Genomic DNA, 17754 nt, shown 5'->3' with positions numbered 1-17754 from the left:
CGAGAAGAAATGAAGTAATTTTACAGTGAATTAGGAAACTGCAGAAGTATTTCAGAAGGATCTTAACAAGGTAGTCCTTGTAGTGGCCATACCCTTTCAAGAATTCTTTATTACGTAATTATCCCCTTCGCCGTTGTTTTTCATTTCTAGCTGTACAGCTATTACAGATCCTGAGTTTTTTTCCAAGTTATCTAGGTAATATTTATTCCTCTATGATTTATAGCCCGTGGTCAATATTTAAATATAATATCAGGAGAGTTTGATCGTTTTTTACAAGGCAAGCAATGACTTGCAAAGTTTTGCGATATGCTTACTCTATTGCTTTGTTATTAGCTGAAACAATTTCTTGGGGTTTGTTTTCATGTTCTAGAATGGTTTGAGTCCATAAATACAACACTTTTGTCAGCTTTTACATTACCATATTTTCTAAGTTTAGGCATTTTGGAAAGAGAAAGACACACTTTTTAAGATCAGTATCTGAAGAGGTGTACTTCTAAACTGTGACTAAAGAAACAACAGTGGCAACATAAAAAGCTGTTTTTAGAGGCTAATTCTTGCTCTTACCTATGGACTAAAATGCATGCAATATATAAAATTAAAAAAAAAAACAAACTTGTTTATATTTACATATACACCTCATTAACATTTAAAATGAAAAATAAATTTGTTCTATATATTTTTTTCTTAGGCACAGTCAGATGAAAAAGCTGTTATTGCAAAACTGCATCAACATATCATAGCCCTTCAAGGTAGTGAATCTGTTGCTGTAGGCAAATTGGAGACGCTTAAATTGAAACTACAGAAGATGGAGATCCATAATCTACGTTTAGAGCAGAAGCTTGATGAGAGAGAGCAAGCCTTATATTTTGCCCGACTGGAAGGAAGAAATAGAGTCAAACATCTACAACAGACAGTTCAGTCTTTGCGGCGACAGTTTAGTGGTGCTCTGCCTTTAGCACAGCAAGAAAAATTCTCTAAAACAATGATTCAGCTACAGAATGACAAACTGAAGATTCTGGAAGAAGCTCAGCATGCCCAGCAGGAGCGTCGAAATGCAGAAAACAGAGCATTAGAGATGGAGTTAAAACTGAAAAGTTTAGAGGAATTAGTAAGTGCATTGAAGGATACAAGAGGAGCTCAAAAGGTTTGCTATTTTACAACTTTGAATAGCTTTGTTTATCTGATCTGCATTTAAATTACAGTTCAGTTCAGCTTGTTCCCTAGGCATCTGTTTTAATGTAGAACTTAATGATATCAAAATACACTTTGTTAGAATATGACAGCTGTCTGTCTTTGTTTTCCTGTTTTAAAAAAGTAATACATCATTAGTTATTTGCCCTGTAAAAGTCAGTGCAGTCATATTTACTAATTTTTTTTTGTGTCCAATTAAGTGGCATAGAAGTAGAAGCTAACTATGAATTCAGTTATATTAAGTTGCATTAATTTATGAATTGAAGTAAATTATGAATAAAATTAAATTAAACACAGGGTAGCATTCTGAAGTTCTGTTCCATGAGCTTGTATTGAAATCTTCACTACAAATCCGTGTCTTTTTAAATAAATCCAGGGGCAGTAATTTAGGCAGAATGGTCAGAAATGTTATTATACTCAGTAATTCTACTTAATCATAATTTGCTATTGTAAACAATGTTGCCTTGAAATCTGAATAAGGCTTTCTCATTTCTCGTCCAGATCACTGTGCATTACGTAATATGGTTATATCTGTCATGACTAAAGATGTCTGCATGTAAGCAATGGTTGTAACGCTCTTGGCTTGTTTTAGTTTTAAGGCAGTTTTCAAATATTTTTCTAGACCATTTTGACATAAATATGTCTGTTATTCTTAGTACATTTGCATTTTTGAACACATACAGTTTTAAATGGTGTTTTAAAATCTTTTACTGTTTTGGAAAAGTCAACCAAGCTTCTTGCATGCTTTTTTTCTTCAGTCTGGACAGATGCATAGGGTATAGCTTAGTTAGGTAATTTGAAAATTATTTGCAATGCACTTCCGTCAGCGTAGGGGAAGCCTGTTGCCTCTCTAATTGTCTGCTGCAGTCGTTCCTCTTGCAGTTTCATACTCTTGCCATGCGTTCTCACTCAACAGAAGTGAAGAAGCTTAAAAAGGCAGAACTTCTCTCTTCCTGTTGATTGGATAAGTGCCATAGTGCCTCAAAGTCAAAGGGTGTAGCTGCATCTAGTTGGCCTGTGGGCTTAGTAAATATAATACTGTGTATCATTCATTATTAGGTGATTGAATGGCATATGAAGATGGAGCAACTCCACCTGCAGGAACTTAAACTCAATCGAGAGTTAGTCAAGCAAAAGGAAGAGGTGAAGTATTTGCGTAATATTATTTCTGAATATGAACGTACAATCAATAATCTGGAAGAAGAAATTGTACAGCAGAACAAGGTATGTATTTCTGCATGCTATTAGAAAAACAGCCTATTCCTTATTTCACTAAGTGATTTTTAAAAGGAAGATTCTTCCTAGTAAGTTTTAAACATAGAAGTTTGGAACTTGGTTCCATAATTCTTTTTAATAGCACATTTGAGTATGTTACATTTTGGTACCTCTTTTTTTCTGTTTAAGTTGGATATAAAATTCCCATTGCCTTCCATAAATAAAATACCTTTATCAAACATTTGTTACAGTTTCATGAAGAAAGGCAAATGGCTTGGGACCAGAGGGAAGTAGAACTGCAGCGTCAATTAGACCTGTATGATCATCAACAAAATGAAATACTTAGTACAGCTTTAAAGGTACATGCATTGAATTAACTAAAAATAGACTCGTAAGCATGGGTTTTGGAGTTGTCAGATTACAGAAGTATGAATCTCTCTGTGCAGTTAGAAGAGGCTACAGGATCAGTTCCAGACTCTAGTTTGCCACTGCCACAACAACTTGAATTGGCTTTGAGAAAGAATCAGGAGCATATTCGAACAATCCTGGAAACTAAGGCAACCTGCAAATCACTGGAGGAGGTAATTAAATGCATAAATTATCATATAAAGGGACAAAGTTTGTATTTCTATGCCCTTAATATTTTTTTAATATAACAGATGTTTTTTTATAAATGTCACTCAAATGTGCCTATCCCTTACAAGTATTTAACAAAGAGAAAATTTAAATAATATAATCACACCATGACAAAAATGAAATATTTTTTCCATTAGAACAAATTATTGGGATTTTTTTTTTAATATTTTAGAATGTTCATTCAGTAGGGTAAGATGCTTTTGCTGTAAAAAATTCAGTTGACTATAGCTAGTTAAATTTGGTAAGTGGTACATCAAATTTAATAAGCAGCATAGCAAAATCCTTTTATCTTGGGTTGCTATATTGAAATTCTTTTACAGAAGATACTTTGTGGTTCGTAAGAAAATTGAAAACCACCACCTTCTTAATTTGGTAGCACAAAATGAGTTCCATAAGTGTCTTGTGTCAAGCAAATAATACATAAAGACATGGTAATGATATTCTGGAACTTTTTTCATCTAATAGTAAACCCATACAGTCAGAACTGCGTGCAAAATGTTTTGTGTTTATAAGTTCATTTAGACAAATCTTTTTGGTACATTTTTTAAAAAGTAAGATCTTTTTGCAGTGTTTGAATTCTGGAAATGCAACAATTGTGTTTCATTGTAGAAATTAAAAGAAAAGGAAACTGCTGTGTGGAATGCTGAACAAAATGTTTTATCAAGAGATAAAGTTATAAATGAACTAAGACTTCAATTACCTGCAACATCGGAAAGAGAGAAAATAATGACTGAATTAGGCAAACAAGAAGATGATCCAAAGTACCATCATGCCATAAAAGTTGCTCGTCAAACCATTGCAAATATGCAAGCAAGATTAAATCAAAAGGAGGAGGTGTTAAAAAGATACCAACATTTGCTTGCTAAAGCAAGAGAGGTAGTTAAACTTTTTGCATAAAATTTCTTCCATTTTTAAGTTGTTTTAGTTGATTCTTTGTTTTTCTCACTGCTAGTGAAATCTTAAAAAGTTTCTGACCTCAGAGATAACAGAGCGGAGACAATTAGTAATTTTTCATGTAGAAAGTTCATGTAGAAGTTTCTAACTTCTCAAAATAGGAGGCTTGCTCAGTCAAGAGGTTATGCATATGATGTCTGTCTAGGAATTAAATTAGCGTGACAGGAAAAAAATTAAAATTTTGCTGTGAGAAGTTGTCTCGGTATATTTAAAATTTATATGGGATTCTCCAGTACTTGCAGCAATGATCTCTGGCCTGCATCATGTAGTGTAGATGCTGTACCTGTAGAGGTACAGGAAGGACATACGTTTATGGAAAATGTGCTTCTTAAAGCACATGCTTTGTAAAGCATATTTTAAATTAAAGCATATTTTAAAGCATAAACATGGTATGTAAGCATACTTTATATTATTTAAGCATACTTTATGTTCTTTATTCTTTATACCCTTAAAGCATAATTTAACGCATAAACCTTGTGTCTAAGAGCTACTTCAAGACTGGACATGTGTCAGTTTTAGTGTGTTTGGATCAGGAACACATTTCCAAAACACATTTCCTGTCATCTTCACTTAATGTGCTTTGGTTAATGTGTGTAGCTATTTCTTCTGGGAGAAATCAAGTTTTTTGGTTTGGAACTAAACCAGAAGATGCAGTCTAAAAATGAGCCTACTGTATTCTGTCTGCTAGCAGACATTCAATCCACAGAATCACATTATATTCCAAAGTAAATAGACCTGAAAAGTATATAGTATGGATATCACTATCCATATTGGTAGTAATAGCTGGTAAAGATCTACACCAGCTGTTTTGCTCTCCAGCTCCTGTCCTGTTGCACCATACTACTTGCTACAAAGCTTAAAATAGCAATAGTGGATTTTTTCCAATAGTTTTAAAAAGGAAAAAAAAAATCATTGATTATAGCAAGAAGAAAAGAATTTTAAAAATGGCTAGAATTAGAGGAAAATTTGGGGAGCCATACTGAGCAATGAGCGAGCAATCAACATGAAGGTACTGTAGTTTCATGACTTTCTGGAATACTGTGCATCAGTAGAGTGATATTTTTATTTTGAACTAACAGGAACAAGAGGAAATAGCAAAGAAGCATGAGGAAGACCTTAGAGTTCTACACCAGAAGTTAAATTTGCTTACTGACAATTCCCTTAATAAATTCAAACAGACTGCTTTGGTAAGTTATGTGTATTTGTGGGATTAGTGAATTTGTTCCCAAATTTTTAAAATTGTTGCTCAAAAGAACAGCTTTGCAGTCAAAAGTAAATAATAAACAATGACAGCAAAAATAAACGGATGGTTGGTACAGAATTATTGTATTATTCTTGAGAGAATTCACAAGAGATGGATTAGAATTCAAGCGTAAAAAAACAAAGTTACCACCTCAGTATATATGAGCATTTTTCATATCATCCTAATTTAAGGAGGCTTCTAGGAAAGAGAGTTTATATTGTGTTTTCTGTTCTTTTCATTCAGTCTGCGGTTATGTTAAACTAACCCATTTCAATACAAATTTTCTCTTGAAACATTATGATAAGGTGAAACTTGTATTTAACTGGTTATTCTGTGGATCATTAGATGCACACAGCTCTTTCAAACCCATGTGACTGCTTTCTTGGTGGACTAAGATTTACATCTCAGTAAATAAACTTGTTAGATATTAATGCTTGGTTATATTAAGAATTGAGTTTAAAATGCATAACTAATGTTTACCTTTGATTTACAGCTTAAAATGTTTGTCACATGCATTTGCTCTGTTTTACAGGAGTTAATGAGAAAGTCTTCTTTATCACATTCCAACAATAAACATTTCCTCCGCTTAGCTGAAATGGAACAAACTGTAGCAGAACAGGATAATTCTCTTGCTTCCCTTGTTGGAAAATTAAAGAAAACATCCTCTGATTTGGAGAAACAAAAACAAATTACTTCAATGAAAATCAAAGAGTTTGAGACTATGAGAGCCCAGTAAGTTTTTAGACTATTAACGTTAGTCACAACTGGATTAGATCAAGTCAGTTATGTATTGCTGCTACAGGACTGGTCTATCAAATTGAACATGTTTTTGCTGAATTTATATTTGGCTGAAAAAGCTAACTCAAAAGTGTTACTATGGTTGGTAATTGTATATTATTTTTAATCTGTAGCCCTTCACTGAGGCTAATATTGAAAAACTGTGGCTTGGAAAAATGCCTTTCAGTTGTTGGCTTTGTGCCATTCAGTGAAAAAGAAAGTATTCAAGGAGTCTTTGTATGAGAGTTGTCTTTAAGCTACTGTGATATTTACTGTTTTGTGGTGTTTTTTTGTTTGTTGGTTTGTTTTTTTTTCCTCATGATACATTCATTTGGGCTTCCTGTGTAAGGAGTTTAAACTCATGAAAATTTAACCCCTGTTTAAAAGGAGAAAAGTATGGTGCTTTCTTTACCTGTTAAGGTCAGGGATTAGAATGAGCAATGCTCTAATCTCATTTTGCTGATCTTCTTGAGTAATTTTCTTACTAAATGGAGGACTTCTTTGTTGAGTCAGTCTTTTTTGCTGTTTCCAAATCTGTGTGTCATTTGCTTTAACAATAATAAAATATATAACATCATATGTATTTGGAGTTTGCTGACTTAATTATTGCAATATACCCTATTAATGCTTATTTTTTATTAGGCTTCAGGAAAAGCACACAGTTGATGTGGAAAAACTAAAAGATGAATCAAATGAATTGAGGAACGTGTTATCCCAGATGGAGAAGGAACTAGCAAATGTAAAAACTGAACTAGAGATCCAAAAAGAAAAGAACAATAGAGCACCCACAGCAACGCTGAAAAACCTGGTGGAACAGCTGAAGAGCCAGTTAGCTATAAAAGAGAAGCAGCAGAAAGTTAGTCAAAAAAATTAATCCCTATGTCACATAAATGTTTAATGTTGCTTAATGCTTAAGAATTCTGTGTATTCTACAGCAGGAATTAGAATACAATTGCATAATATAACATAGTAAAATATAATTGCCTTTTCTTGTTTTGTAATGTTCATATTAGCAGCTTCTTCGCTTAAAAGAACTTCAATTTATTATTTTCAGGCTTTGAGTAAAGCACTTCTGGAACTCCGAGCAGAAATGACTGCTAACGCTGAACAGCAGATTATTTCTGCTGCGTCACAAAAAGAGGCATATATGAATGTCCAGGAGATTGTTGACAGACAAACAAAGGGACTTATGGTGAGTACTAGGTAATATCATTGTATTGCATTGTTGTTTTGTTGATAATCCTGATTTTGGGCTTTGCTGTTTTGTTTGTTGTTTGTATTTTTCTTCTAGACACAGATAGGGGAATTAAATAATCAGATAACAAAACTTACAGATAACCTTAAAATAAGTAAAACCAGGGAAAGTTCTTTGTCTGATGAAAGGGATGAGCTGAACCAAGAACTCCAGAGGAAACAAAAAGCATTTTCTAAAATGCTGAGAGAAAAAAATGAAATGGAAAAAGAAAATGAAGAACTGAAGAAACGGATTAAGAGGCTCAACAATAGCATTCAGGTAGAAGTGATTTTTAAAAATATGTTCTATCTTGGTCAAGTTTCTGCATAGATGTGCTGGGTATGAGGGGAAAGATTAAATACTTTTGGCAGCAATTGAGACTTGATTTAAAAATGTATGTTTGCTCATCAGCTGGGTTACATGTGAGCTGTTAGCTTTTGCTGTTGGAAGCATGCCTCAAATAAAGAGAAGAGACTGAAAAATAATTGCTGCTTGAAATAATTTTGAAAGAGTCTGAGGAGTCAAATCACCACTTTTAAAGCTTCTTTGAAAAGTAGAATTTTGTGATCTTCCTGGCTGTCCTTATTTCTCCTTTCAGAAAAAAAAAGTAAAGGATTTACTGTAGAATTATCTGTTTTTTTTTTAATTCAGCTACTTGCTGATTATTCAGTTTATTCAGTTTAGAATGCAAAGTTACATTCCAATACTTCAATTATTTAAAGATAATTTTTAAAAGGTCATTTAGGTTGTAAACTAATTCTACCAATTTGAATTAAAGTCCTTATTTTTTGAGTGGAGAAAAATACTTAGGTAGTGGTCATTAAACTTTAAGCTTGTGAAAGTTTGTAATTTTTCAGAGCAAAGCTGATGAACAAAATCTGATAGATGCACTTCAGAAAAAAATTAAAAGGTTGGAAAGTGAACTTGAGAAGAAGTGTGAAGAAACAGAACAGAAAGGTGTAAGAGAAGACAAGGTATGTGATATTTAGAATGTGGCTTTGAAAGGCATCATCAGCCTAGGTGTTGGCAGCTCAACTCTCCCTATTGCCTCTAAAAAAACCCAACCAACCAGCCAACCTTGATAAGAAGAAAAGCAGTTTCATAACTATAACTTCTTCAAGTTCCCCCTGCTCTTTTTTACTGCTCTTGTTGCTTAATACCGATATATTAATGTTTCCTGCCCTTATTATAGAATCATAGAATTGCTGAGGTTGGAAGGGACCTTTAAGATCATCAAGTCCAACCATTAACCTACCCTGACAAAACCACTTCTAAACCACATCCCCAAGTACCACATCTACCCTTTTTTTAAACACCTCCAGTGATGGCGAATCCACCACCTCCCTGGGCAGCCTGTTCCAATGTTTAATAACCCTTTCAGTGAAAAAATCTTTCCTAATATCCAATCTAAACCTCCCCTGACATAACTTGAACCCATTTCCTCTTGTCCTATCACTTGTCGCCAGGGAGAAGAGGTCAGCCCCCACCTCTCTACAACCTCCTTTCAGGTAGTTGTAGAGAGTGATAAGGTCTCCTCTCAGCCTTCTCTTCTCCAGGCTAAACAACCCCAGTTCCCTCAGTTGTTCCTCATAAGACTTGTCCTCCGGACCCCTCACCAGCTTTTTAGCCCCTCTCTGGACACGCTTCAACACCTCAATGTCCTTCTTGTAGTGAGGGGCCCAAAACTGAATGCAGTACTCAAGGTGGGGCCTCACCAGTGCTGAGTACAGGGGGATGATCACTTCCCTAGTCCTGCTCACCACACTATTCCTGATACAGGCCATGATGCTGTTGGCCTTCTTGGCCATCTGGGCACACTGCTGGCTCATATTCAGCCGGCCGTCCACCAACACCCCCAGGTCCTTTTCTGCCGGGCAGCTTTCGAGCCACTCCCCCCCAAGCCTGTAGCGCTGCATGGGGTTGTTGTGACCTATGTGCAGAACCCGGCACTTGGCCTTGTTGAACCAGATTAACTATCGAAGAATTAAAGTTCCAATACACATCTGTGAAAACTAAAATTTTATAGGTAGCTGTGAAATTGATTACCTAAGTGCTGTCAAATGTGCATTTACGAAATCAACACAATAGTAAAAGCATGAAGTATTTCGGAGCACAAGCATGAATTGTAAAAGGGGTGATGTCTGTCTAAGTGATTATTCTTCACAGTAGTGCTCTCAACATACAAGACATTCTGAACAATTGGAGATGTGTTCATTTCACCAGTTTTTTGTTTGTTTTTTTTCTTGTCGTTTTACTACTTCAGTAACTACTTACTGGTTTGTCACAGTAATCATAAAATATACTAGAATATTGTAGCATGCTTATATAATGACATTCAGACTATTTATTATATTAAATATTATTCTAGGATTGCACTTATGCTTCCAATTAATTTGAGACTTTTAAAATACCTGTTGCTTAAAGTCTAGAGAGATTTTTCTCAAACTTGGCATGTGTTTTCCTTTTTCCAAGACTTTGCTTTCTGTTTGTCCCTTAGTAGCAGTAACTGTTTAGAATGAAGACAGAAAAGAGAGTACAGAGGCTAACTGGAGAAGGGAAGAGTCCAGTTAAAAAAAAAACCAAACAAACAAAAACTGCTTATAGGAATATTGGCTGTGATTTTTCAGTAGCCTTTTGTGATCACATAGTTACAGGGTTTAACTGATGTATAAAGCCACTGAATTGTAACTTTAAGCAGAGATGCCATTTGTCATAGGGAGAAATAAACTAAAATGACCAATTGTACCGCTGTGCAGCAGGAGCACATAAACTCCTGGTGAGCTGCAGAAGACGGATCTGCTGTAAATTGGCATAGAAAAACACTTCTTTTTCTTTGATCTGTCTACTAACATGTAATTCAAAGTAAAAGGATATATTGCACTAACCCAATTTCATTAAATTTGTCACTCCTTTTTTGTAAAATGAATATTGAAATCTAAGGACGAATTTGGTAATAGCATTAAACTGCATCAGCTTTATACAGCAGTCACTGCAGCATACTTAAGGTATCCAGCTGGGCCTGCTATTTACCTTATAGTAAATAAGGTAAATAATAGATGCCTGCTGTGGCTTCGTGTTTTAAACTGATAAATGAAGAATATATCATTCTTCATTTTCTAACCTGTGTGTTTATTTTGCTTTAAGAAAAAAATTCAAAAAGAAAGACCTCATTTGTTTATGTGCTTCACAGACTTCCAAAGAGGAAATAATTAAATGGGAAGAAGGTAAAAAATGGCAAATCAGAATGGAAGGATTGCGGAACAAACTAAGAGAGAAGGAAAAAGAAGCAGATGCTGTAGCCAAACAGTTGAATACATTGAAGGAAATTTACAGCAAGTGAGTTGGTTTTAATAGATTCTGCTACAAAATGAGGACATAAGGGAAATACAAATATGTTTGCCATGTAATAATTATAACAGTTTTTTATGTTTATAAGACTGGTGTCTAGAATTTGACATTGCTATTGAGATTAAAAGGATTAGTTAATTTTCAAGCAGCAGGCTACTCCCATAGTATCCTTTGCCTTGAAGAAGTCAACCACCTTTATTAGAGGAAACTGAATACAACTGAAGAGTCCTTTATTGTGCTTCTTGTATATATCACTCTGTTATTCCCATGAAACAAATAACAGCTTTATGAAGACAGGCAGTTTCTCAACGCTGTGTTATTTAATCAGATTGCTAGGACTGGGTAGTGTGCTACTGATATATCTAGTGCTGCTGCAATACTGACGGTTCTGGGATTATGAGATGGAATCCTTTTAAAAAAAACACATGCACAAACCCTCTGCAAATTTTATGTTTACTTCAGTACAGTAATGGCAGGGTTTTACTGATAAAAGATGAAGAAGAGAAAGGAAACTGTGACGGTGATTGTAGCTGTTGTCAGATTGCTGTTTGAAGCTGTTTCAAAATGACATTTATTCTTATCAAGTCTTGCATGAATTTCACCTAAAACATGGGCAAGACTAGCAAGTGGTTTATGACATGCATGATACTGACTTAATGTTCATTGTATTTTCCAGGTTTGTTTTTTTGGGGAGGTTTTTTTTTTTTTTGGTAAAGCTGTACTGTCTATAAGGTGACCTTATTAAACAGAAAAGGGGGGGGTGGTTCAGTGAGTAAATAAATTCCAAATGTGTATTCTCTAAGACAGAAAATATTTCTAGAGAAAGCAAGGTAGCAAATAAAGTTTTAAATGTAAATTTACTGGATGCTGCAGGACTGAAAAAGAGAAAATTGCTCTACAGAAGAAACTGAAAACTACTGGTGTCACTGTTGACCGTGTTTTTGGAGTAAGAGCCTCAGAGACTGAAAAAGAACTGGAAGAACTAAGAAAACGGAATATAGATTTAGAAAATGAAGTTGCTCACATGAGGTGAGAGGCATTTCAAAAGAACCTGTAAAAAATAAAAAATCTAAATGAGAAAAAAATCTGTGGAAAGATATAGATAGTCTCTATAGACCACCTGATTCAATAAGGGAAAAAACAGACGGGAATTTCAAAAATTCTTTTTTGAGTCTGTGACAAGCAAACTTAAAGCTGCCTTGGAGCAATTGTGCATGTTCAGAGAATATGCAGGTTCATTTTTCTAAAAAGCTAAATAATATGAAAAACACTGGCTCCTATTCTGTAAAATTATAATTACGAGTTGGTGATAGTTACTGGAACTGCTAAGTTGCAGTGAGGGAGTGTATTCTTAATCAGTGTATCCACTATCACGGTGGATAGTGTACCTAAGTAATAGAAGCTGTACACATCTCAAAAGAGCAGATTCCTTTTACCAAAGTAAGTAGTTTTGATTCATAGGGATCAGTAGAAACAGCATATATGGCTGGCATAGATTTAGAGTAACTATCCCAGTAATATTAGAAAATCCAGTCTAATAATCCGGAAGTTCATGTTTGTTTTACATTAAGGGATGTTTTTTCTGCATTAATAGCCATTTGTTTGTTTTGCCTTGATTCATTTTTTGATGTAGAACACAGCAAGCAATCCCACGAGATTCTGTTGTAGAAGAATTGTATTTCAAAAACCGATACCTCCAGGAAAAGCTTCATGCATTGCAGAGACAATGTTCGAGAGAGACATATTCTAGACCCTCGGTAAGTTGATAATGTGACCATATTACCTAGAGGAATTGCAGCTACGTAACAAAACTCTTTGTTGTCCATTTGGTATTCTGTGTCATTTAGCTGACTTTATTTCAAATAATAGTATTCTAGAAGAGGATATGAAATACTCAGCCTTTAGTGTTTAAAAAAAAACCAAAACCAACAACAAAACAAACCCAAAAAACCCTCAAAACCCAAAATTTATAGTTTCTGTGTTCTACAGGTAGAAGCTGAAATATTCAACATCCTAGCATATATGGAGAAATAAGGAATATGTATTTTTAAATATGTGAGTCTGCAACTGAGAGACTTATTTGACATTTCATATTGATTGAAAAGTTGGGATACACAGAGTTTGGGGAATTACTGAGCTGCATTTCAGTTACATTAGGTGTTGTGGTTTGTTTTTTACAAGGTTCATTATATTGCAAATATTGCATTATTAGGTTAGCTTAATCTTTTAAGAAATAGATTTAACAGTACATTCTAGGTTTCTCTACGTCCTGTTCTGTTTTACTGTCTTCTGCTTTTCTTTCATGCTTCATTCTATCTTCAACTTGAATCAGAGTACATGTTACCAAACTGAACTGACCAAGCCTGTTCCTATCAGTATCAGTAAACAAAAATATTTGAATTCCCTTCAAAAGAAATCTATCTCAAATAGGGATGAAATCAAACATCAGACTAACTGTAGCATTACTGATGGCAATGAAATAGCTGAGGAAGCAGACGTGCAAACAAGCATCATGCATAATGAAGACCATGAGGCTACTGCAGATGCAAGCACAGAAGTGTCTCCTGAACAGCATCCTGAAGATAGTGAGAAGTGCAAGGACACAAATATTTCTAGGGAAGGATTGAAAAACGAAAATATAGCTGAAGTTGAAGAAGAGAACTGCAGTGAAAAAGAAGAGAATACACCCCAACCTGAAAATGGAAAATTTAATGAGGAATTTGAAGAAGAGGAGAGGAAGCAAGAAATACTCAAGCAATCAAACGTTGATGAAGAAGAAAGTATAGAAGAGCCTTTTACTGATAAAATGAGCTGTAATCAGTCTGATTCAGGGGAACTTTCTAATCAAGCTAATGACCACGAAGCAGAAAAAATAAACGTGAATAATGAAATGAATCAACACACTGCAGAGGATAAACATGAAACTTACCGAAGTGGTACAGAGGGGGTTGAAACAACCCCGGAGTTTTGTGAAATGCCCGAGGTTTGATACTGTAGCAGTCCTTTAGCATTTCTTTTGTGTAAATGGTGTAGAAATAGAATAGTTGTGATTTTGATAATGCAGTGGTTTCCTACGCATGGTCTACAGGAATATTGAAGTAGTCACCAAGTAGTCCATAAAGCAAACTTTATACTTTCATGATAGGCATGCATGTCAGCTCACAAGTAAGCTACTGTCAATTCTAAAATTTTGATGTGTAAAGTTTATAAATAATCACAATGATACAGGCAGATAATTGATGACCTTCATTCTTTAAGAGACTTAAGATGTGTTATTACTTACACTTAGAAAAAATATGCTTTATTGAAGGAAATACTTTATTCCTGTCGTTATTAGTGATGAATTAATGGATCGTATGGTTAATTCCATAATTACATAAGTAAAAATTGCTGATTATTACATCATCAAAAGGTTTTACTCTGCTAGTCAGGCATAATAATTTACCATATACTTATGATTGAAATTGGCAATATAAGGTATGCAAAACACTCTTTATGTAACAGAATTACTAGCCTCTATGGATAAAGACTTAAGATTGTAGGAACTAGCAGACTAAGAACTAGAGTTATATATTACTCTTTCTGACTTGCTCTGTAGTCTGTTTGACTTCAGTGATATTCCTTGTCATATGTAGTATTTAATAAACATATCAGAATATATCCTTAAAATTAGATGCTGTCCCCACTTACAGTGTCACAGCTTACTACACTTAGTAGCTTTTTCGTCTTTTAGTCGTTGATACTTATTTCTGCCCAATAGTTGGAGAGTTAATTTTGGTTTGACAAAAATTTTACTGGTTTATGCTGGTTTGTAAACTTCCCTTAAAGGTTAAGCAAGTTTAGAAAATGTAAGAGAAGGAGTTAAAAGTCAGAACAGATTAGATCAAAACTGGTGATACAACTGTTATACATTCTGTTTCTGGAAAAATACTAATTTTCTATTTTTCTTTATCAGCTGCATTACCACTTAATAATAATTTTTTTTCCCTCCGTTATGTCAAGACATCAGGAATAGGATCAGATGATCAATATCGAAGAGAACAAGAGGTTTTAAAGGAAAATTTAAGATTGTCATCTGAAAACATTGAGCTGAGATTCCAGCTAGAGCAGGCCAATAGAGATTTGCCACGACTAAAGGTAACATCTTTTTACCTTTAGTCCCCTTTACCCTGACACAGGTTAGGAGATTGCTTAAAAAGAAATGGATACCTTTTCTGTATATACCATAATTTTTTATTGTTTTTATGGAAGATGAGAAGGTTGAATGGCAGATAAAAATGCTGAGAAATGTCATTGCAATAAGAAATTGCTTTCTGTTTACGTTTTACAAAGTAAACCAACAGTAATTTTGTTACTGTTCACCTCAATTTGAAATCTAAATAAGTTGCTTTGGTTTTTTAGGACCAAGTAGGTGACTTAAAAGAAATGTGTGAGCTTCTCAAAAAAGAGAAAGCAGATGTTGAACGGAAGCTGGGCAGCATTAGAGGGGTGAGTATTAGAACAACATTTTTCATCATAATTAAATAAAACCAAAATACAGTATTTTCTTAAAGCTAAATTATTTGGAAACACCCAAAAGCAAACAGGAACTGTTCTTACTTGTTTATTTTATTGCCAAAGGGTTATAATAAGTTAATAAAATTCAGTTAATGGGACCATTAGATGAACTAGAGCTACAGTATTAAATATTTGCACTATATCGTGGCCTGATTTTGTCATTTGGATGTTATCTTCAGAAACGTAGTTTTTAAAAAAATAGGAGTTACAGCCCTAATAATGAAAATTATATTCATGTAGTTATGTAAATTCATAGTAGTTACAGTTTTATGATTTCAAAGGTGGGATTTTGATTTCATGAAGATGTTAGAAAGTTATTGTTAGGGAAGTTTTTTGTTTGTTGTACTATGCAAGATGACACAGTTAAATTTTACCCTAGCTACTGTCAGCTACTTTAATAGAGCAATATTTCAGAAGTTGCAGGGGAAAAAAGGCTTCAGCAGTGCTCAGTATCTCTCTTGCCACTAACTTGTCAAACTATTTGTGTGACCTTTTAAAGGAAGCTGATTTTCTAAAAGCCCTTAAGTGCATTTGTAGCTCTTTCAGTATACAAGGAGAATGAGTTCTACTTCTGCATACCTGGCAAAGATTGTATATTTCCCATTCTTTTGCTTGAACCTTGCACGGACTGCTTGTGTATCTGCCTATCATCTCTTATACAGAGGTAGTTTTTGGATAAGGAAATTCAGTTCATAAAACTGTTTCATGCAAAGGTTCTGAGGTGGCAGCAAATTCTGACTCTTCCTCCTTTTTCAGGCACCAAGATGTGACAGGTTTTTCTTGAACTTTGCTGTGTACCAACACAAACCTCCTAATCCCTCCAGTTCTTTTAGAGAAGCAAGAATAAGTCATTTTTACTTCCAAAACTTGGTTTATGTAGGGGTCCAGGGAGTAAAATCTTCCCCATTTTCTACCGTACTGTGCTCCTTACCTATGTAGAAAGAAATGCAGGTACTTAATGGCCCCAGCACTAGAAACAGTAGGATCTTTAAATTATTATTGCTGGGGAAGACGGTTGCTACAAAGATGATGAGAACATAAATGCATTTGAACAGCCTTTTACAGCTTTTCTACCTCATAAGTGAACATGGTGAAAGAAGAAAAATGGAGAAATTAAAAGCTTTTTCCCTCCATATTTATTTATCACTCTGCAAGGAAAATAATGCCTCGGGAAAGGGAGAAGATTTACTCATGCTTTAAGATGTAGTTCTTCTGTCACTTTAATCTAGCAGAAGTATGGTTGCTAAAAAAGAGGCCTCTTTTCTTCCCTCAAGCTCCCAGCCATTCTTTTTTTTTTTTTCCCCTCAGACTGTATTAGCATTCAAGCAATTGCATGGTCTGTTGGATCAGGAATTGCTCTAGAAGAAAAGCTAAAAAAAATATGTAGTACTTTGATTGATTTTCCTAGTGTTTCAGTCTAGTTGATAAAGTACAGCTCATTTTGAGACTAACTGCAGCTTCCTTGGGTAACACAGAAAATGAAGGAGCTGATATGTTGACTTTGGGGTGCTTGTATCACTAGACATTTTGGGGAGCTAAGTACGCAAGAAACTTTAGGGTTCAAGTCACACCAAAATATAACCTCTTTTTCATAAATATAAATTGCAGTGGGAAAATAAGCGATAAAGATTTGGAGTATCTCAGAATGCTAAGATGAACTGTTTATTTCCTTTCACTTTTTTTCTTCTTTCTCTGTAGGCTGGTAGAAGTGGAAAGACAGTCCCAGAACTGGAAAAAACAATTGGTTTGATGAAAAAGGTTGTAGAGAGAGTCCAAAGAGAAAACGAAGATCTGAAAAAAGCTCCAGCTGTGGTTTCTAATGAGAAATTACTTAGTCTTGAACAGGAAAATAAGAGGCTAAAGGTACTAATTTATTTCCACTAACTATATTTAGATAGCAGTTTATATGCAAATTAGTAGGAAAATGGAGCAGCAAACCTGTTGTTGACATTGATTGGCAGAAGTGTTTTGAACATAGAAAATATGAAACATGTAGCAAAACTTCATTTTAGCATAACATACTGCATGATTTATGTAAAGGTACTCTGTACCTTAAGGATATATTTAAATATCTGATGCAATGTAATGTTCACTGTGCTGAGTAGCTGTATGCTGTGCTTTAAAAATGGAAATCTGCAATTTTCTACTAAGCAATCTATATGTGTTTTAACAACCTGTTTGATATTTAGTCTGAAATGGAGAAAATGAAACTTCATTTGGGGGGCCAGCTGAGTATGCGTAACGAATCTAAAACCAAAGGAATGGACAAAGTCATTAATGAAAACGAGAGGCTGCGTAAAGAACTGAAAAAGGTATGATCATTGTAATGCACCCCTTTATTTCCATTAGTTACTGGTTGTGGCAAGTTATCTTGTTTTGTTTTGTTTTGTTTTAAATGATTGATATGGAATGGACACTTTCCTAAACACTCATATTGCTATGACAGAATTTTTAATTATATGTGGAAAGGAGACATCCAAGGAGCAGCCCAAGACAGAATTTGGAAGTTGTAGTGCTAGTGATCCTGGATGCATTCTTGTCATCTAATTCAGCACTGACTGACCCTATCTCACAATCATTTTAGACAACCCTGTGCTTC

The 17754-nt window shown here is 34.6% G+C and overlaps 1 protein-coding gene across 1 annotated transcript in view; it reads left to right on the top strand.

Moving 5' to 3' along the window:
* Window positions 1-17754, top strand: part of LOC309684010 (centrosomal protein of 290 kDa-like) — a 57852-nt gene that overhangs the window by 32706 nt on the left and 7392 nt on the right. Inside the window, exons 31-49 of the mRNA XM_082498157.1 lie at window positions 689-1144; window positions 2251-2415; window positions 2658-2765; window positions 2853-2987; window positions 3652-3918; window positions 5076-5183; window positions 5772-5971; window positions 6659-6872; window positions 7071-7208; window positions 7308-7529; window positions 8108-8224; window positions 10441-10586; window positions 11472-11627; window positions 12232-12355; window positions 12931-13581; window positions 14601-14735; window positions 15000-15086; window positions 16854-17018; window positions 17345-17467. Of these exons, the coding sequence (XP_082354283.1) occupies window positions 689-1144; window positions 2251-2415; window positions 2658-2765; window positions 2853-2987; window positions 3652-3918; window positions 5076-5183; window positions 5772-5971; window positions 6659-6872; window positions 7071-7208; window positions 7308-7529; window positions 8108-8224; window positions 10441-10586; window positions 11472-11627; window positions 12232-12355; window positions 12931-13581; window positions 14601-14735; window positions 15000-15086; window positions 16854-17018; window positions 17345-17467 (3717 nt within the window). The remainder of the gene's footprint in view (window positions 1-688; window positions 1145-2250; window positions 2416-2657; window positions 2766-2852; window positions 2988-3651; window positions 3919-5075; window positions 5184-5771; window positions 5972-6658; window positions 6873-7070; window positions 7209-7307; window positions 7530-8107; window positions 8225-10440; window positions 10587-11471; window positions 11628-12231; window positions 12356-12930; window positions 13582-14600; window positions 14736-14999; window positions 15087-16853; window positions 17019-17344; window positions 17468-17754) is intronic.

The sequence above is a fragment of the Vanellus vanellus genome, assembly GCF_965231255.1.
Source record: "Vanellus vanellus genome assembly, chromosome: 1".
NCBI lineage: Eukaryota > Metazoa > Chordata > Aves > Charadriiformes > Charadriidae > Vanellus > Vanellus vanellus.
This window is presented reverse-complemented; position numbering and strand designations above follow the sequence as displayed.